Source organism: Megalops cyprinoides, chromosome 22 (assembly GCF_013368585.1).
Source record: "Megalops cyprinoides isolate fMegCyp1 chromosome 22, fMegCyp1.pri, whole genome shotgun sequence".
In the NCBI taxonomy this organism is placed as follows: Eukaryota; Metazoa; Chordata; class Actinopteri; order Elopiformes; family Megalopidae; genus Megalops; species Megalops cyprinoides.
Window position 1 is genome coordinate 11,892,851 of NC_050604.1, and position 21,396 is coordinate 11,914,246.

The window sequence follows — 21,396 nt, forward strand, 5'->3', positions numbered from 1 at the left end:
GAAATGATTGTATCATCTTATAAATTGTACATCATTGCCTTTTTTCTGATTTTTTTTTTTTTATTTAAAATAGAACATTGGTCTGAACGTAATGCCAAGTCTGCTTAACGAAGGCAAATGTCTTAATTAAAACAGCTCTTTGAAGGCGCCAAGAAGGCAAATAAACAGATAAATCCCTCTTCGTTGTGGTGCACTTTCTTGTCCCTGCTTCCTTCTAAGATTGCCTTTGTGATTGAGGATATTAATTAAGTTATAACCCTCACAGTTGGCCAGACTAGATGGACACCAGCCTATGGCACTCGTTCAGTGTTTTAATGAGAGCTGAAGGGAGCTGGAGGTCAGAGAACAGTCACTGAACAAAGATTGCTCATGCATCAATTCATCCCTCCTATAATAGGATCACTTTTGTTTCATTTTCTTTTCATTAGCGTAATTGTAAGTACAAGGAAACAGGGGGATGGAACTATCAGTGGCATTAAAGGAGAGGTGATACAACCATCATACGTCATAATGTCTTTCACTGCGTTGCCTTACCTGTACTGATATCAAAATATATTCCTTTGAGCTGATCTGAATATTGCAGATTTGTGTTGCTTTCTGTTATTATAGAGTTATAAAACAGCACTGCACAACATCTGAAATCATCCAGCAGACTAATCCATTATAAGAAGTAAAACAGAGGTGCCAGCCAATTGAAGTGTTAGGTCATCAATACAAGTGGTTCTTTATCCACAATTCCGCGATGACAGAGAGTAGAGTGTGCAAATGATCCAAATAAAAGAGAGAAAGACAGCTGTCTGTGAAGAGTTGTTCATAGGTCAAGTGCTCTTGTCTGTTGAAAACAAATAACCTTCCTTGTTTACCATGAGGAGGAACTACAACAGACACCTCAATTAGCTTTTTCCTTCACTTTTGAGTCACAGTTTTTTCAAGTGTTTTTTATTCATGTCTTTCAAAACGGCAGTCACTGAAGTTAAAGATTATTTTACATTTTTTTAAGAACCATGCCTTTTAAGAACAATAGCCAAAGAGCATTGTGATCAGATTGCACATGACTTTTTTTTGTTGGGAGTTTCTCATTTCTCTGACTAGAATCTACTGGCTTCAGTGGAAGGGACTGAATTAACAGAAGCCATCACCATCAAGTCAAACCACAGCACATGCTTGCTCCTTGTGTTTACGTTTAAACCAAAGAAACTGAGAAATTATTTTCACATACTCTAAAGCACATTGAAGTGAGGTTTCACCCCAGTGAAATAATGTAATTTTTCCCCTTGCATGGAGTTCTGTGCATTAATATTCATAGTGCTGCGTGTTTGCTTGACCCGTGGTAACTAAAGCAATCAGTTTGACTTTAAAGAACTGGGGGAGGGCTACACAGCGTGTTATAATTAAACATGTCATTTAGAGGCAAAAGCTGACTGGACAGAGAATTTTATGGTTGGATAATCAGGTTAAGACAATCCAAGGTCTTTGGTCTAAAGAACAATTTGCAGAACATTTCATTTAGTTACCTTAGTGTAAAACCTAAAGTTAATAAATTAACATCTAAGCTTATTACACCTAAAACGCTGATTGCTATGAATGTAATGCCTTGAAACAATTTACTTAAGATCCAATCTTGCTGGATTTTGTATATTCCGATTCTGTAAATATCATGTTCTTCTCAGAAATTGCTCATCGTGAAGAAAGATTCACACCAGCATATACTTCGCCAAAACTTTACATTAGTACAACACATAGAACTACATGAAGACTTATATTACACTAGGGTGGAACTAATATGTCACGGGCTAGTCAATTATTAATGGGAAGTATGTTGTCTCCTTTGAAATAAGGACATCAAAGGCTTTTTTCGATGCTTTGAAGACATTGGTTTATCTTTAAAAGAAATGTCATGTGATGTTGCGGAAAAGACCTTATTACATGAGGTCAAAACAGGCAGTGAAGGAGCAAGCATATTCACATACAGATTAACTGAAGAGAGTGACACTGCAAAGGATATGTCGTCTTCTCTTCTCTTGTGACATTTAACTTAACCCATAGTGAAATGGTGAAATCTGCATCATATAATATTTAGGTTATTGGTTATTATTGCAATCTGACACAACAAAAACATTAGCAATAATACATGAAACCTGAAAGAAATTTCAGATGAATCCAAGCACTAGGAAGATGTGAAAAAAAAACAATAAAATAACTTGAAAAATGTTTTGCCATATTAGGAAGTTTTGTTCCAAATTTCACACTGATACTAATTTCACGCTGAATCTCGTTTTGGTATTATGACAGATGGCACAGTGCATTACCCCAATCTGTCATACACCCCATTCACATTGCAGGAATTGAAGGGTCTGAACCAATTTGTATCTGCAAATCTCCAGATTACCGCCTCAGTGGGAAACCTCAACTCAATTAGCATAAATGTAGGCAGTTTCACAAAAAATGCTTAGGAGTTCTCCTGAGTAAGAGAGTTTATGAGGTAGATTTTATGCTGAAGAGTGAAAAAATAACCAAAGTTTCAGAACTCTGTGATGAAATGAATATAAATTCAAAACAACAGGGCTCAAGCACCTCCGGTGCCCGGTCTCCCTCAATGTGAGCGCACCTAACTTAATGAACGGATGCTAAATCCATATTTGTCTTCCAAGAGAGATACTAACCAGTCTTTGCGTAGCAGGGTACTTCTGTCTCTCGGCAGCAATATGTCTCTTCCTTTGTTTATTTTGTCGAAGGGTCCGTCTTATAATTTGACAAGACAGTAAAGTCAAATTTGAAGATTTCTCATTCAGATTTTGGTCGAAATAGTCTTTGGAATTGTTTTTCTCCATGAACACTAGTGGCTAAATGCATTTAACAGACACTATAAAATGACTGGCTAAGATTTGGGATTTAAAAATCATCGATATAGATTGCATATTTTGTTGCCATGACGTGTATCGAGCAAATTCGATTGTTATGGTTACTGTAGTTGGATCGTATACCAACCATGTGACCTCAACACACGCATGTTCTAGCATGTAAAAGTCAAATAGCTCACAGTTGATCCTAATAAGGCATGTTATGTGTCTCCACAAAGTTATCATTGTACTTCTGAAACTTTTGTAGCTAATCAGCACCAAGTAGGCTATAATGAAGGAGGTTTATTACCTGCTTAGACACGTAAAATACGGGATGGTACAAGACCAGCTACAGTTCTTTTGTGGCATATTTGTTTCTACATATAAAACATGCCCAAAGTGAAGTTTTACCACAGAAACCACAAATGCACGGCTAGCCCGCTTGTGTTTTTGTAACTGCGGCTCAGAACAAGTTTCTTAACGTGCAGTGCGTGGGAGCTTTTCATTTGCTGAAAGCGTTTGTAGCCTCCGTTACCAGGACACTGTCATTTACATTCTCACATTATCCCTGGGATTTGTAGTGCAAAATGTCTCCCATATCCTATACAACGCAGAGTATGTACTTTCAAAAAATAAACTACGTATCCCACAAGACATTGTTTTCCGGTCCCTTTAACTGCGGTCCGGATGCACATCAACACATGACTGCTGGTTGCTTTGTAAGCAAGCTGTTTAGGCATCCCTGACTATATAATTTAAGTGATCTCTTTCGGTCTTTGTGGCTAAGGTTGTTTTTTCTTCTGATTTTTAAAAACTAAAATCGAAATGGCGCTGAATAAAATGAGGCTTCACAGCCTTGCTGTTATGCTTATTTCGTGTGTGTGCATCGGGGTTTTGGGAGGCAAATATTCAAGAGAAATGAATGAACCTAAACTCTCTGATGGCAAGAGCCCAGTGGAATTCAGGATTGCCAAACTCAACCAAGTTTGGGAAAAAGCCATCAGGGTGAGTAAAATCAGTGTGTATCAGCTTGCTAGTGCTACCTGGTTGGTGTAACATTCACAGAGACATGTCGTTCTGTTGAGCTGTCGTGAGCACTGTTTAGCAAATCATCAATTTTCTTGCAGGTCGTTAACTAGGCTAACATTTTAGATAGACAGTTACCTGACAAAAGTGTTCAACTATTTAAAAGTTTCTAAACAAAATAAATCTTAAGTTAACGTTCAAAATATGTTGCCAGGTGAGCTAGTTAGCCAGGTACCCAAACCTGAGGGAATCTAATGCCACTTTTCTCTTGTAAATGTATGCAAAACCTCACAAGGATGCTATTGCTGCTTATAAATAAGTTTATCTCCTTGTTAGGTAGGCATCTTACTATTAACGTTAGTGAATAGCAAATGAATAAGTTATGTCTATCTGGCTAGTAAACGTGGTTAATTCAAGGACTCTATTGAACTCAAGGAGGCAAAACTAAAGCAGGTCTGGGTACAATACCCTGTATATGACACACAAAAAATTAACCGCCTTGATAGACTATTAGGCTGTTGAAAACAAGTGGTCATTGTTCACAGAAAGAATGGCCCTGTGAGAAAAGATATAACGGATACACTAAAGGTAAACATCCCATCTTTTCGGTTCGTAGTTGCTGGTTCTGCTTCCCCGATAATTCCATAGTTGAAAAGCCCGTAACAGAGACTTCGTTTAAGAAAAACAAAACGCATAGTTGTCTCCGATTATTGGAAACTGGGATAGACCCAACCCTACCAGTCTGTAGATGTTCTTGTTCCTCTCAGCGAACAAACGAGTGCAGTGTCCTTTGATCTTGTATTGTGGTATTGTGCATATTCCTGCAGAAAAAACACGTGAATCATTTTACTGTACTAGAACCCTGGTTTATTACAGTGCTTTTTTCAGCTGAAACGAAACTGCTTTTAATTGCATGAACTGGATCTATGAACGGACAGTATGCTGTAAAAAATGGTAATAAAAATATATGGTTTATCACAGGGGGGGGAAAAAAAAAACTTTGGCAGGATTTTGGCAGATTATGGGATACACTGCACATTTTTACCCCAAACACTATTTATCTTTGGAATAATGTAAACACCTGGAAATGTCGTACACCAAATTTGTTGCCATTCGGTCATATGGAACATCCAGCATTGCATTTTGGACCTTTTCATTCATTTCTCCGTATCCACCACTACGATGTACATCTTTCAGACTGGAACAGAGTATTTGTATACCAGTAGCCTATGTGTGTGCTTAGTGCTATACCATGAGTGTGGGATATTACCAAAAAGGCCTAAGTATTTACAAGCATGTGGCAGTATGCGCGAAACAGCCAGATTTCAAATAAAATTCAGGTCATCACTGAGCCATGACCTTGGTATTATAAGTGTATTAAATGTGTTTATCAAACCTCTTGATGTGTTTTAAAGAGGCTAGAGTCTAGTGACGTAAGCTGGCAAAACAAGATTTCTTGACCATCAGCACTTTCTTAATACCACTTTCATTGTCTTCCTCGTGGATCTGAGCAGGTGGATGTAAATTACTAGGGCTTGTTGGAATGGCAATTGTGTTTTTTAATGCATACTATGACTTAGTTCTACTAAGTACAAGAACACACATGCAGGGAATTTGGATGCATGCCTATTCTGGCATGCTTGATGTAATGGTCTCATAGGATTCTCACTGATGTGGTCTTAGAGCGCTTAAAAATGTACATCAGTTATTTCTGCGTTGAACAAATGCAGCATAAGCATAAGCAAGTCAATTTACAGAATTTACAGTGATAACTTTAAGTGATAACTTTGGTGAGCATTAGCGTGAAATTACAAGTAGTACAAGTGCTTCACTCCATATCCAAACATGTCTCCAAAGTTCATGGTGGTTTATCAAGGGGCACGGCCACCGTGAGCCATTGAAGTTTACCCATGTGGGCAAGTATTCACCAAATCTAGATTACATTTAAATTCAAGAAACAGTTTTTCACCCAATATTCCAACATTTTTGCCCCCAAGCAAATAGGTTGTGCTATATTTTAATGACTTACTGTCAGTTTTGTGCAATGGTAGCTCTAGGTTACAGAGGTTACATAATATAGATGTAATTCCTTATGGTGCTTGAGGCGTGAAATCACTGCTTGAAGCTATATTTATTGTAGTAGTTAAGTATATACAGGAAAATCAAGCTGCTAAATGGTGCAGCACAGGTCCCTGTGTTAGTCTGGAAAGTATGGGGGAAAAATATGGAAAAATATTGCAATTGGGGGGGATCTATAATTTTACAGCAGTGCTGTTGTCATTTAAAAAGATAAAGTTAATGAGACCAGTCCAGCTATTGATTAGGAATGGCATTAATCAATGAAAGCGAGGTGCTGCTTGTTTATCACCTTATCAGTTGAATGATTCGGACGGCTGGCATGAGCAGCACAGCACAGTCTAAGTATCGAGCCAGGAGTTACCTGGCAGAAGCGAGCAGTAGTCAAGTTAATGAGATGAAAAATAGCTGTGCAGGATTTCTAAGTCCAGTTTTCCAGCCAAATAACCCTGCTTTTTTTTTCAGCTACACCTGTTTTCCTGTTTCTCCTGGTTTAAAATTTGTGCTTTCAAACTGGTCTTACTGGTCTTACAGTAGATCATGGAAGAGTTGTGGTTTTAGTTGTACAGGCATTGTTATCTAGATATATAGCAGTTTATTTAAGGCATAAGTTTTGTGGTAGCACTGTACAGATACCTATTTTTATATTATATTGAAATGCCAGTCAGATCATCTGTGCCTATTACCAATGTATGCAGGCTGTAAATATAAACATTAAGATAAGCAACATGGGCACTTGCATCTACAATGTCTTCTTAATGTGGCCTCAGTTATTCAGAACAAGTATGTGAAGTGAAGTGTGATTTTAATAGGGTCTCTATTACCAAAGAGACTACTGCAGAGGAAGAATGTAATTTAGTTTATGTATGGGTTTTACAGTTAAATAAACAAAACAAACACAAGTGCAGCTCAGTGATCAAGTGCAGTGTTGACAACAATTGCATATTATGCTTGACCACAATGTCATCACCAATCAAAACAAAGTCTGTATTAATTCATTTTGCCTGTGTAGGTTTCTCACCAGGAACATAAGTAAGTCTAATTTCTAACTGGTGTTCGATTCAGAGGTGGAAGTGTCGCTAATACGTGGGTGTGATGTGACCAGTTTTTTCCTCTAGCCCACCAAAATGTTCAGTAGTGTGCTGTGGCGAAATAATGTTGAGTCGTCAGAACATGAGCAGAAAGGGTGGGTGCAGCGCTGGATTTCTGACAGTTTTTGCTGAGATTTTCTGATGCGTTACCATTGCTCATCGCTATGATGAAACAGAGAGAGGAAGTGTGCGTCCCCTGTGTCGGTAAGCCTTAATGACTTGCGTAACATCAGCAGAACGGCACAACTCAAGTGTGGTAGACCCGCCCCTGCGTTCTTCAGCGGAGCTGTTGGATGTGGGCGCGCGACCTGACTCCCGCCCCTTCACCCTGTGCTCCCCCAGATGCAGCTGGCCCCGGTCAAGCAGGCGGAGCTGCACAGCGACCTGAAGATCCAGGAGAAGGACGAGCTGCAGTGGAAGAAGCTGAAGGCCGAGGGCCTGGATGAGAACGGGGAGAAGGAGGCCAAGCTGAGGCGCAACTTCAATGGTGAGGAGGAGGAGGAGGAGGAGGAGGGGGGGGGGGGGTGGGGGCAGGGCGGCGGAGGGCGGAGGGCGGAGGGCGGAGGGGAGGGGGGCTTACCGGCACAACACACACCTGGGACCTGATTCCCAGCACCGTGTGATTCACAGACATGACAACAGCCTCATTGCATCACACTTAGGTTACAGACAGGGTGCTACAGTATGCACATGATTTTTGAAGACTGGATTAAAGGCAGAAGTGTGGCAAAGCAGACAGAAAACAAAGGCTTGAGACCAAAAGATTGCTGGTTAGGATTCCAGGGAGAGTACTGCTGTTGCATCTTGTATCATGGTACTTAACCATAATTGCTTCAGTAAATATGCAGTTGTATAACTGGATTATGTATAACACAGTAAGAATGTGAGCAGCATAAAAGGGTAAAAGATGCCCTGGGAAAGGTAAATAAATAAAATGAATATATAATTTACAATGTTGCACGATGAGTGACAGTTTCAACTTGAACGTTGTAAGTCGCTCATATAGTCTCCGATATTTTTGCTCCATTTGCTCTTCCTGCTAGGCTGAAGCTGGAAGATCAAAGAATTGGTGGAAGTTGTGGACTTGAGACACACCACTCTAACTTTTAAATAATGTAAGGGAAAGTGTTACCAGAGCTGTTTTGATAAATTGCAAAGTTGACAAAGTGAATGCATTCAGTCTCCGACTAGTTTTCAGGTCTTCATATATTATTCAGGATGCCATTTTCCCCCTCCCACCGTCCAGACCAGTGACTTCACACAACAATACATCTGCATTATTGAGCGCAGCAAACACAGCCTTTCTCTTCGTGACTTTGCTGTAAAAGTATTAGAACTTTCGGGTTATCCACTTCTGTGTTTGCGTGAACACAGCTCAGCTGTGAGAGCCCCATGTGGTCACGTTGAGAGTTCCTCAGTGAAAAGCAATCCATCAAGGCAGCAAGACTGCAGCTTGAGTTAAAGAACGGAAAAATGCACTTGGTGTGTGTGTATGTGTGTGTGTTTGTGTTTATGTTTGTGTGTGTGTGTGTGTGTGTTTATGTTTGTGTGTTTGTGTGTGTGTGTGTTTGTGTGTGTGTGTGTGTTTGTGTGTGTATTTGTGTGTGTATTTGTGTGTGTGTTTGTGTGTGTGTGTTTGTGTGTGTGTGTTTGTGTGCGTGTGTGTGTGTGTTTGTGTGTGTGTTTGTGTGTTTGTGTGTGTGTGTGTGTGTGTGTGTGTGTGTGTGTGTTTGTGTGTGTGTGTGTGTTTGTGTTTGTGTGTTTGTGTGTGTGTGTGTGTGTGTTTATGTTTGTGTGTTTATGTTTGTGTGTTTGTGTGTGTGTGTGTGTGTGTGTGTGTGTGTGTGTGTTTGTGTGTGTGTGTTTATGTTTGTGTGTTTGTGTGTGTGTGTGTGTGTGTGTGTGTGTGTGTGTGTGTGTGTGTTTGTGTGTGTGTGTTTGTGTGTGTGTGTGTTTGTGTGTGTTTGTGTGTTTGTGTGTGTGTGTGTGTGTGTGTTTGTGTGTGTGTGTGTTTGTGTGTGTGTGTGTTTGTGTGTGTGTGTGTGTGTGTGTGTGTGTGTGTTTGTGTGTGTTTGTGTTTGTGTGTTTGTGTGTGTGTGTGTGTGTGTTTGTGTGTGTGTGTGTGTGTGTGTGTTTGTGTTTGTGTTTGTGTTTGTGTTTGTGTTTGTGTGTGTGTGTTTGTGTTTGTGTTTGTGTTTGTGTTTGTGTTTGTGTTTGTGTGTGTTTGTGTGTGTGTATTTGTGTGTGTGTGTTTGTGTGTGTGTGTTTGTGTGTGTGTGCATGTGTGTGTATTTGTGTGTGTGTTTGTGTGTGTGTGTGTTTGTGTGTGTGTGTTTGTGTTTATGTTTGTGTGTGTATTTGTGTGTGTGTGTTTGTGTGTGTGTGTGTGTGTGTGTGTGTGTGTGTTTGTGTGTGTGTGTTTGTGTTTATGTTTGTGTGTTTGTGTGTGTGTTTGTGTGTGTGTGTGCGTGTGTGTGTTTGTGTGTGTGTGTGCGTGTGTGTGTTTGTGTGTGTGTTTGTGTGTGTGTGTGTGTGTTTGTGTGCGTGTGTGTGTGCGCGCGCGTTTGCGTGTGCATGTATATGTGTGGTTTTAGGGTGCTTGTTTTTTGCACAGGCTATCTTCACGGCCACCTTTGTACTTCCAGTCTTTGAGGTTGCCACATCTTTCCAAGAATGGGTTTTGCCAAGTTAGTCATCAGTCAGTGATACAATTGCCATACCAGAAGAAGTCATTTCTTTAAGCCTTCCTTTTTTGAAAGCCAATAAATAAATGCAGAAGAAAGTCTTACCTATTTCTCTGTATTTGTGAAAATATTTGAACAAGATGAATTCCTGTTTTTATTCATTTAAAAATAAGTTTGTGAGTGTACAGGACCCTCCATATTTATTCATACCACTGACTAAACAGGAATAAAAACATGCTGTAAAAAATGTACATACTGGATTTTCTTGGATTTGTGTTTTGCTGAAAAAATGTGATTCTTTAATCTTGATAGCATTACACAGAGCAACACCATATTTGATTTTGTTTGTGAACTGCTTTCTTGAGTTCAAACTACAACTGTCCAGTTGGTTTAAGGTCTGTCATCTGACCTTAAGACATGCTTCCGATTGGAATTCAGATGTCCTTTGGAAAATTCCCTCTTTTTACAGCTCGCCTTCAAAGACGCTTCTCCCTAGCAAGTCGGCCATGAATACAACATTCATGCATGAAACTCTGAATGGCTGTTTTTGACACGTTGTACTGAAGATGCCAGTTTGTTAAGGCAATCTAAAACAGTTTCCCTTAGTTTTATGTAACCACTTTTCTCACAGACATGCATCCTCTTCCTGGCACGGTTGCTTCTGCACCAGCAGACTTTAATAATGGCCACTACACTTGATAGTGGTGGATTCACCATTTTGTGAAATCCTTTAGTCATCTTCCAACTTGTGGAGGTCAATGACCATGCAGTATTCACTGAGAACTCTCTGACATTAACCATGCTAATGTATGCTACTGATGAAACTGTGTGTTATACCCTTTTATACCCCAGGGAACTGGAAACCTTTGCCTCAATATAGTTCCAGAAGCTTCCACTGAACCTCCAATAAGCAGTGTAGATTTATTTGGTTTAATTTGGTTCTAAGCATTAGTAAATTGTGAATACATGTCACCTTCATGTTTTTTTGGATTTAAAATTCATTGTACATTAACAGTCTGAATTTGTTGTCATGTTATTAAGATGAAGATAATGTAATAAATAAGATACTAAAGTATAGTGTGTTTTCAGGAAAAAAATATAGCACGTTTTGGTCTTAATTAGTCAGAGGGGTAAATAAATATGAAGTGCGCAGTCTTTTCTTCTCTATAGGATGTGGCACTTCCATCGATGTCGGCAGCACTAAAAGGAGTTTCATGTCAGCTCATAGTTGCTACTTTCTGTGTGCTCCAGTTATTCTCGCCAAATACGGAATGGATGGGAAGAAGGACACAAGAGGATTAGACACCAATAATCTGAAAGACCACGAGAGCAAAGATGGAGACATCTTCGATGACCCCAGGCTGGACAAACTGTGGAACAAGGTGAAGTAATGATTTCATTCCGTGTTTCAGATGAGACATTAAGAGGACCTGATGACGCCCTGACCCAGTGAGGTCGTTAAAAATTAATACTTTGTAATTATATCAGTTATAATTGATAATTAATAGTTGGGGTCCTGAGTGGCTCAGTCGGCAAGACAGTCGCTTTATGTGTATATGCACATGCATCACATTATTGTCCATTATGGGAGATGCATGGCAGGGCAGGATATCAGGTTTGTCCACGGTGAACACAGAGGGTTTTAGGGATGTCTGGTTTCTCTCAAGCTGTTATCTCCTTTCGCAGGCTAAAAACTCTGGAAAATTTTCAGAGGAGGAGCTGCTGAGCCTTCGCCGAGAGTTCCAGCACCACAAGGAGAAGATTCAGGAGTACAATATTGTGATGGACACGCTCAGTAGGACTGAAGGTGAGGCCCTTTACCTCACACCTGCTCTCAGTCCCCCATTTACACCCGGATAACCAGGCAGCAATGTAGAGTATTAATGTTAGCAAAGATTAATATGAGTGTCATGCATGCAGCAGTGTCTCTTTTTTCCATAGCAAAAATGTATGGGGAGAGTTAAATTGACCTGTAGGATTATCAGATTTATTGGGTTTTCCATATGGGGGTATTACTTTCAGGGTGACCCTCGTATTATGTAAATGTTGTATAACCAGTTGGCACACTGTAGCTTGACTTGTCATTTTGAATAGGGTAGAGTATCTCCTGCCTGCCTTGTCTTTTCACAAATCACTTGCGCTGGGATGAATGTTGTTTTCTCAGTTGAAATGTCAGCTGTCCCCACAGTCAAACAGTCCCCTGTGTATCTGAGATGCAAAAGGCCACAAAGCCCTTCCTGTACACAAGGGCAATAGACCAGTGTGTCTCAAAGTCAGACTGAATCTACAGGAAAAAAAAAACAAACAAAAGCCAAGATCCAAGTTTAATAGAGCAATTGATATTTGATTCTGATTCTAATTGGTGACTCACCTGAAATTTGCTAAGGATTCACAGACAGGGCCCCTTCCCATACTCTGGGAACTAGCGCAGCGGGCTCCCCTCTGGAACAGGTCTTTCGCCATGAGCCCGCAGTCAGCCGCTGACATTTCCCACGTTTTGTCTCTCACCTCAGAGATCCACAAGAACGTGATCGACCCGTTGGACGGGGACGTTAAGGAGCACGTGCTCCACCAGAAGCACACCGAGCTCAAGGAGAAGATGAGGAACCTCAACCAGGGGTTCGAGCGCCTGCGCAAGCTGAGCCACGAGGGCTTCAGCGAAGACAGCGGTGGGTCCCTCAACGCGCGACGAGGCCGCTGTCGCCACCGGTGCTTCACGGATGCGCTTCCTTTCTCTTGCTTGTGTTGACCCGTGCGGCGGGTAACTCGGTAACTCGTGTTTTTCTTCCCTCCCAACCTGAAGAGTTCAAAGAACCCCGAGTGATTGAGCTGTGGGAGATGGCTAAGAGGGCCAACCTCAGCGAGGACGAGCTGGACTCTCTCAAGGTGAATTGTTATTATTGTCTTTAAAATTGTTTGAGGCAGAAATGAAACGGTTTACCAATATGATGCATCTCTGCTCTACAGTAGGAGGGTTCATAGACCTTCTCTAAAGGTAATTTCCACACTCTTGCAAACTCTAATGCTGGTTTGTACTCCAAACCTCTGTTCTTAATTACTTAACCTCAAACAACTGGGTTAATTTTTATTGTTTACTGATTAATCACAGGAAAGGATAGGTAATTAAATTTTATAGCTATGCCTAATTATCTATAGAAAATAAATTTTTACCAATTAAGGACCTTGATGATTTGATTGATACGCTGTTTCAGATTTAGACTAAAATAAGTGTGTTAGTGAGCCTATTCACAGCGTAGAACATTAAGGGCGGGGCAGTCAGTGGAAGGTGACGGTCTGTGTGGTGCCCCTTATAGGAGGAGCTCAAGCACTTCGAGACCAAGGTGGAGAAGCACCAGCACTACCAGGAGCAGCTAGACCTATCACACCAGAAGCTGAAGCATGTGGAGGCACTGGGAGACAAGGAGCACATCTTGAGGACCCAGGAAAAGTACAAGAGCCTGGCTGAGAAGACCCGAGAGATGGGCTACAAGGTGGGACTTTGGCCGGCTCAAAGCCTGGACATTTTGGTATCAACTCTGTGACTAACAGTTTAGAGCACTAAGACTTAGGGGAGAAAAATTAAAGTGAAATGACTGAATTTGTCTTTGGCAATATATTTATCTATTTATCTGTCTATTTATATCTATCTACTTATATATTAATTTATTTATTTTATCTGTCCCGTTGAAAAGGAAAGCTGAAACAGACAGCTGTATTCTGAATAATGACACTGGAAGGTCGTGGTGTTGATGTATGCTTTTGCGTTACCTCATTTCAGATGAAGAAACACCTGCAGGACCTCACCAGCAAGATCTCCCGCAATGGACTCAATCACAATGAGCTCTGAGGAATTGGTCCGCTCTGCTAACAGCTTCTTGCCGTTTCCACGGTTCCAAAACGAGCTGCGCATCTGGGTTTGTAATTGCATCAGAAGGGGAGTGCAAACTAAATCTCTGCAAGAGGCTAAATCATTATAGGCTGCCAATAAGAACTCGGTGTTCTTTTTTTTCTATTCCCATTTTTCACATTTGCAACTGAAATCTGTGTGAGAACCAGACTGCACTGCACTACATTGCTTGTTTAAAATCGCTGATTCATTTGTATATTTGTTAATCATATTTTAAATGATTGACTTCACAGCTGTTTTTGCTTTAATGTTTTGTACCTCATTTGTGTTTGATGTAGTTGGAACTAAGACTGGTGTATAAGGATTGCATGATGCATCATTTTCTTATGCGCAGCAATAATGAAGGCGAGTGGTCTGTGCCGGCCAGTGTTTCCTCTGATGAGTCCCTGAAAGCTTTAGGGTTTCATCCATCTTCCACGCTGATGGAAAGCCATTTCCATTACTCACTGGACCACTTCAGGTACTCTGCCCATTCCTGTAGACTTGGGTCATTTCAGCACTGATACGACAGGAAACATCTCAATCATCGGTGTCACATTCCAAATTAAGAAAATTAATCTTCCGCTAAAAAATTGCACATTTCCACCCTGAAGTAGGAGAATGTTATGTGTTGTAACGACATGAAGAATTTAAATCGATCAGGATTTTAATGTAGGTTGAGGTGTTAGCTTAACCTGTATGTTGTTTGTGAATGGTCACCTTTTCTAACAATGGTACCTTTTCAAGTGCTGATTGTATTGCATCCTGCCATTTCTATAATAAAAACAGGTACCCAAAGGTAACATGGTCTTTTAAAGTGCACATTGTTTTCCTCACTAGCCTATGCATAGGGTCAGAGGGTCAAGATAGTTCATTTTATTCTTTCCATCTCTTCTGTAGCCATGTTGCACTGAGCTGTAAAGACGCGTGACGGCATACCGTTTAATATCTTTATGGCCTGTTACGCTTCTTGAGCTATTGAGAGATGGCTGGGGCCACGGCCAGCTTTACGAAACACCGACACAAGCCTGCAAGCTTCTGCAGTTTTCTATTTATTAGAAATACAAAGGTCAGAGAAAGTAATTCATCTGAAAAAAATAGACTGCTCCCAGTGTTTTCTTTTTATACATTTCTATACATGTAGAATGTGAATCGAATGTGTGTCGCCTACCAAGCACAGAATATTTACAGGCAAGTTTCAGAAGCCTCAACTGGGAGTGGGTAATCGAAACATTTGCAATTCCCCTCTTATTGGTGGATGGTTTCAAAAAAAAATAAATAAATAAAATGTAGAATCTACTGGCTTAAAATATGCCACTGCAAAAGTCTCATATACCAAATATTCACAAATAATCTTCCATCTGCAGAGTTCATATATTAAACATTCCCATGCTAACTGAACAAAAATATATATAACAATAGTTTTACCAAACCTATCTGGTTTCTCTCTCGAGTACAATTTTCCATAATGCAGTCCCGGTGCAATGGTTTGCTGTACAGTACGTTTCAGGGTTATTGTGTCAAATATCCCCCCAACCTCAGAGAATTCAATGAAATTCATAGTTTCCTAGCTGAATTATTCAAGGCTTATTTCTGAAGCATTTGTTGCGGTCAACCCACTGCGATGCTACACCAACCATGAACTAGGACTCTAGGAGGGTTCCGAACGCTGGAAGCGGTAAGCAGCCAGGCACTGAAACCTGGCCGCCATCTGAAAAATACCAATTACAATATGCAGTATCTCCAGTTAGGGGTATTTTCACATGCCCATTCATTTAGGATCACTGTCCAAAAGGCACCTGGGTGAGAGTTTAATTTCAACTCATCTGTATAAAGTCTACTCCTAATGACTGTACATACAATGGCAGTGTTTGTTTGAGCTCAGCTGTAAGTGTGTGTATTGTAAGACTGATTATGTAAAGGTATTTACACTGAAATGAGAGTGTGGCAGTTAAAAACCTTTCCGTTTCATAGTCTGTGGCATTGAAAAAAAGAGAACACAGCAAAAAAAAAGATTCCTTAAAGTAAAAAATAAATAGGTAACGCAACACTTATAAGGCGTAATGAGATGTTAGAAAAGTTATTGGCTGACAAAATGGATATAAAGCTGTAATGTGTTTTGCATAGGACATTCTGTAAATGTGACCATCAGAAATGTCCTTGTGATTCGGGTTTGTTTTAAAGAGTGATGGAGAACCACAGTGCTGCTGTATTAACAGCAGTGCCTCCGTTGAATTGCAGGGCACGCAGACACCCCCACAACAAATGAATTGAACCCCCCGTTCCGGGGCGGCTGGCGCCGCAGCTCGCAGTTCGTACATTAGCCAACCCAGGGCGGAGGAGTGCTCCGCTGCTGCTCCAGGCCCCGGCAGGGAAAGCGCAAACAGGGCAAGAGACTGGTGCCGACACCTTCAATTTCAATTTTTCTTCATACACCCATACACGAAAACAGGCCTCAGAAACATCCCAGCGCCGCATCCCAGCACGGAAGGAGGGGCAGATGGGCTCATTTCCAGAACACAGGCAGGGGAGAGAATGTACTTCAGGCCAGGGAAACAAAGGGGAGCGGCTGCTTTTTACTGTGGGGTGGCCACCTTTCTCCATCATTCAGCCAATCAATTCCGCTTTCGTATGTCGCCCCTCTCGATGGGCCTGCCACGGGGGGGTGGGGGGGGGGGCTCGAGGACCGTTACTGTCGCTTGGGGTCCGGTGCTGGGGGAAAGGCATTCTGGGTGAGCGGGCGTGTCACGGCTGGGCCCCCTTCCTCTTCTGCTCCAGCTCCTGTAGCCTCTCCTCGCGCCCCTGTGCATGCTGGGTCCCCACCCTGTGTGCCGTCTCCGTGGCCGTGATGTCTATCTGCGCGTATTTAGTTGAGCCCCCTCCTGGCATGCAAAAGACAAAAAAAGACAAGCTCCAGTAGCCTTTTCATTAAACGCATTTTTAAACTGTCACAAATGAGTGGTACATTCAATTACATGGAGCAGAGAGGCTGGAAAATTCAATACTCAAAACCACTGGGATTCATTAGGTGAGAAAATAACCCTAAAGTCGCTTATTGTCCAGTGACATATATGTGAATAATGTAGAAGGGTATTATTAAAACATTAATCTCCAATTAACATATGTCATCTGTTACTTTGGCTAAATAAATGTCATCATTACACTTCAAAAAGAGACCTCTACCCTGCCATCATCACACAACCAGAAAAAAAAAACGAAAATGCAGGCGATTCAAAGAGAGCAGGCTACAGACAGAATAACCATTACACACCATTACCCACAACACCATCACCATTACACACCATCACCTATAACAGAGTGAATTCAGAGTGGCGCTGGATGACCTAAGCTCATGTTCCATTACCTTACAAGACTAGAGAGAGAAAACTGTGCCTCTTTGTTGTCTGGGAATAGATGTGTCAGTCTTTCAGCATTAAATTCCTGCACATTCAAGAAAGTAATTGTGTTAATGACTGATTGTCTGCTGATTAACCACTCAGAATCCAGAGGGCCCTTGCTGTAATGTGGCAGCGCAGTCGTCCCCCAGCCAACAGGGTGCAACGGATCCGAGGCGTTTCCATGAGCACAGACGAAAAGGGTGGCGCAATTACAGGTGTTATTTCCTCAGCCCCACACCACAGATAAAGCACTCCATGCGGCACAACAGCAGCGCTGGGGACAGTTTTATCAAACCACAGCCTTCCTCGCGCAATCTGCAATGCGCTCTCGTGGCGTATCGTTAGGAAGAGAGGATGCAGAGAGCCAGCGCAAAAGGACAGCGAAGCCGGGCAGGCGGGCCGCCGAAGGGCGGCGGCAAGTGGTCAGGTTTCGGGGGGTGTTCTTACTATGTCTACGCAGGTGGATAGCGTTACCTCTGACTCCCGATCCAGGCTCCTGCAGCTCCAGCTCCATGTAGTGGAGCTGCTTTTTGGAGGTGGGGCTGACGGGAATATTAACGTAGGTCACCCCGTCGCCGCGGGGCCTGTCTGGCGCCGCCGCCAACGCCAACGCCTCGGCCGGGAACACAAAGGCGGCCCCTGGAAACGCGGGAATAATTGAGACAAACACCCGCAGGTTTTTCACGCCTGATAACCAGCGAGAAGAGGCCGCGGAGGCTGAGCGCTGGAGCCCAGCTCTTAAATAGCAGGGGTACGCGCCCGCAAGCTAAGAGAGGGAAGCACGGCGTTGAGAAACTTAATGAATTTGTTTGCAGACTTCTGGGGAAAGCCAGTGAGTATCTGAACTTGAACCCCAGGGAAAGGGTTTTGTCAGACATACCAAGTAAATGGCCCTTCGGAGGAAGATTTATAAATGTCTGCTATGTCCATCCAAACACTCCCTGAGATTCATCCATGTCATGACAAAAGCCTTACCACTAAATTCCTAACCACAATTACTCCTTAAATAATATAGGTAGGGCAGATACAGTTATATAGTTAAAATGTAGGGCATATTGTGGCTTCATTTAGCCCAGTCTGGTTCTGTCTCAGTATAAAGCCAACCCAACTTTCTCTTTTGTGCCCCTTGCCGTGCAAGTCACTCTAAATAAGAGCGCCTGCCAAGTGACAAAATGTAAATGTAAGCATCAACGTAGAAACATGATCTATAGAGACATAACTTCCGTGACAAGAAACAACACTTGATATCGACTGACCATATTCCCCTGGCGCGGGTTCAAATCTCTTCGGCACGTCAACAGTGGACACCATCAGCTCATAGCTCCCTTTAGGATCTGAAGACACAGAGACCACTGTCAATCAACCATTCACACATGACCCCCCCCCCCCCCGGACCAATCAAAGTGCTGTCAGCATCACTACCAGGGTACACAGGAATACCCTGCAGCTCCTGCTCTGGGGTGCTGGGTTAAGAAATGGCTGCCTCTGAAGAACAGGCCTGAAAGAGGAGCGTGCTGACAGCAGCCTGCGGTGGAGCTGTTGGCCTCGCCTCCCATTTGGCCCTGCTGTTATACGACCACTTGCTCCAACCAGCAGCAGAGACTGTGTGCAGAGCAGAGAGATGGCTCTTAATCCAATAAAGCCTCTTCTCGCCTTGTGTTTTTACCCCATCAACAAGATGGACGACTCCAGCCCGCGGCCAGCGTGGCGCTAATGTTTGGGGTGTTCGTGCACCGTTTCTGGCTTGTCTGAGAAGCCATTAGGCAACCGCCGGGTCTCGGTGAGTCTGCCCTTTGGTTTCCTCGGAGCAGACTAACACCTAATTGATGAACCACCAGCTGTTTGACCAATCCCTGGGCCAGGGACAGCAGCCAAGGCCAAGACAGCCAAGCGATTGTGTGTGGAACAAAGACACACATACACAACAGAACCAAGCACTGTTATGCAAAACCTGTTCAATACTACATTACATTACATGCAGCATTTAGCAGACGGGCTTATCCAGAGCGACTTCCATCATGATATTAGCAGAACATACTGTGATCAAGTCACAGGATATTAGTAATGAATCACATTAAGAATACTACTAAATTAAAATGCATAACTAATGTCCTTTAAAACATTTCAATTAAACGGCATAGTGTTGTAGTGTAGCATAAGTAATGAGGTAGTATCTCAGAGTGGCGTAATGGAGGTCTTGTGTAATGGAGTAATATCTCCAGGTGGTGTAATGGAGGTCTAATATAGAGGAAACACAGTAAATGGACGTGTTGTAAATGCTTCCCAGGGGACAGAGATGCCCCTAAGGCAGCGGTTCCTCTGGACCAGCAACTGAGGAAATGGACTGAAAGCATCACATGTTGTAAAGAGACGATTACAAAGCTGTTTAATTTACAAGGGAATGCCATTACAAATGGCACAGCCTCCTGCTGGCCCTTTACTTCAGAGGCAGAAATGCAGGATGCTGAGAGAGTGAAATACATGCTGAGAGAGGAAAGAGTGCTCAGAGCCCAGGAATGACTCTGGTGCAACAGAAAGCAAACAGACGCTAACAATATCAATCTAAGTGACTGCATTGTATTATGTACTGTGTGCATGTTCTTGATTGCTCACAGAAGCACATCAGCTCTGTTCAGAACACTAGCTCTCTCTGCTGTGAAAAACTGGAGGCGGCAGCCTTCACATCAATAATGTGGCAAACGACTGAAGACGCATCCAAAGGGAAAGCCCTCCAGAGCGGCGCCTCCTGTCTGCTTCCAGCAAATCTCCAGGCTTGGCCAAAATGAGCTTTATGCCACACAAGGATGTAAGCAACATAAGGGACTACTTTCAGGGATGGACAGAGTGACACCATGTCCCTGCAATGATGTGAACCTGGTGCGATATTGCGGTTCATGCATTTCAACCACAACAGAAAGTCAGCTCATGCATTATGGCCAGACCAGAAATTTGGTTCATGCATTATGACTGGAGCAGAAGCTCTGGTCGTGCATTATAACAACCGCAGAAACTCAGGTCACGCGCTGTAACTGGAGCGGCAACGCAGCTCATGCACTGTAACCCAGGGGAGGAACTCGTGTCTAGCGCTGTGACCAGAGGATTGTCCTCTTACCAGTGGCTGAACTTTGCCTGTGAACCTTTAAGGAGCCTGCAGCAGATACAGCTCCTCCAAAGGAAACACAGAATGTTAGCAGAGCCACCGATGAAGACACGTGCAGCAGTCACACAGCATTAGCTTCTGGACTCAAGGGTCATGGTTGAAATTGCATGTTCGTAAGGGAATCATCACAAGCAGGAAATGATACCCAAACCCTGCGATGTGCTGAAAAGCAGCAGGTAAAGAAATTTTCTACACTTATCCAAGTATGTCAAACCTCAATATATTATTTGGGAACCTGACGAAAACTAGTCCAGCATGACATTTTTATGAAATGTGACATTGTCGGCCACTCTGAATAATGGCATCTGCTGAGTAAGCTGCATTCTTGAAGGACTATGCACCCACTGGTTTTTGTTCCAGTCGATTCCTCTTGGTTAATTGGTAGTGATTTACCCATGTGTTTTTACACCTACGTTGTGCCAAAATATGCAGCAGTAAAACTTTTCCTTTTTGGCATGAACAACCTTGAGCTGTAATTAACTGTGTCATTCACACCAGCGTTATGGATATCAAACTGAGAGGCTGATTGGGCTACTTTAATAGAAGTATACAAGCTGGCACAATAACTATAAAGGGTTTTGACTCTGCTGTGATAAGCTAATAAATGTCATATTACGCATGTTGCAGAAACAACCTTTTAATTGCGATGGGTTAATTCTCCCCTGCACTTAAGTCTGTCAGCCATCTTACTAGGGTATCAGCCATCACAGCCACAGCTCTAAAACGTCCACATGAATCACATCACCCCGTCAATTAAATCCTCACACTCTGCGACCTTCTTTCTGCATTCAGAGTGCCATAATGTGCCTTACAGCACCACAACTGTAGACAACAATGTACACTTCATTACATAAGAGTTATGCATGATAGAGGCTCCTTTCTTGCGCATGCCTTGGATGGCAATGTTGTTCAGCAGGTCTTTGAAGCAAAAACAACCACTGGGCCGACAGATGACTCATTCGAAGCCATCTCCTAGGGTTAGGTGACCACAGATATATGTTTATTCCTTTGTGAGACATGCTTCTTGAGGAATAAACATCCCTATTGCACTGAGTACAGGTGAAATCTGTTGTCAAGGGGTGATTAATGACCTACATCAAGTCGATTACTGTCACTTTTTTTCCCTTGTACATGTACAGAGGCCATCACCACATGTGGCCTGTCACTCATGTTTCCACTATGACCCCTGCCTCTATCGCCCACGCGCCCATAACAAGATCCCATTGGATAGGATG

General features: G+C 42.4%; 2 protein-coding genes across 2 annotated transcripts in view; one reads left to right on the top strand and one right to left on the bottom strand.

The window, feature by feature from the left end:
* Positions 1-3,557: 3,557 nt before the first annotated feature.
* lrpap1 (low density lipoprotein receptor-related protein associated protein 1) lies at positions 3,558-14,391 on the top strand. The gene is made up of 8 exons (XM_036517095.1): positions 3,558-3,845; positions 7,376-7,520; positions 10,969-11,099; positions 11,404-11,524; positions 12,231-12,386; positions 12,521-12,603; positions 13,032-13,208; positions 13,496-14,391. Exons 1-8 carry the CDS (start codon positions 3,666-3,668, stop codon positions 13,562-13,564), a joined length of 1,062 nt encoding a protein of 353 aa, XP_036372988.1. The 5' UTR covers positions 3,558-3,665; the 3' UTR covers positions 13,565-14,391.
* Positions 14,392-16,276: 1,885 nt separating this feature from the next.
* Positions 16,277-21,396, bottom strand: part of dok7 (docking protein 7) — a 32,517-nt gene continuing 27,397 nt past the window's right edge. The window contains exons 11-13 of the mRNA XM_036516403.1: positions 18,258-18,335; positions 17,449-17,640; positions 16,277-16,485 (exon numbers count right to left, since the gene is read on the bottom strand). Of these exons, the coding sequence (XP_036372296.1) occupies positions 16,349-16,485; positions 17,449-17,640; positions 18,258-18,335 (407 nt within the window). The 3' untranslated portion in view covers positions 16,277-16,348. The remainder of the gene's footprint in view (positions 16,486-17,448; positions 17,641-18,257; positions 18,336-21,396) is intronic.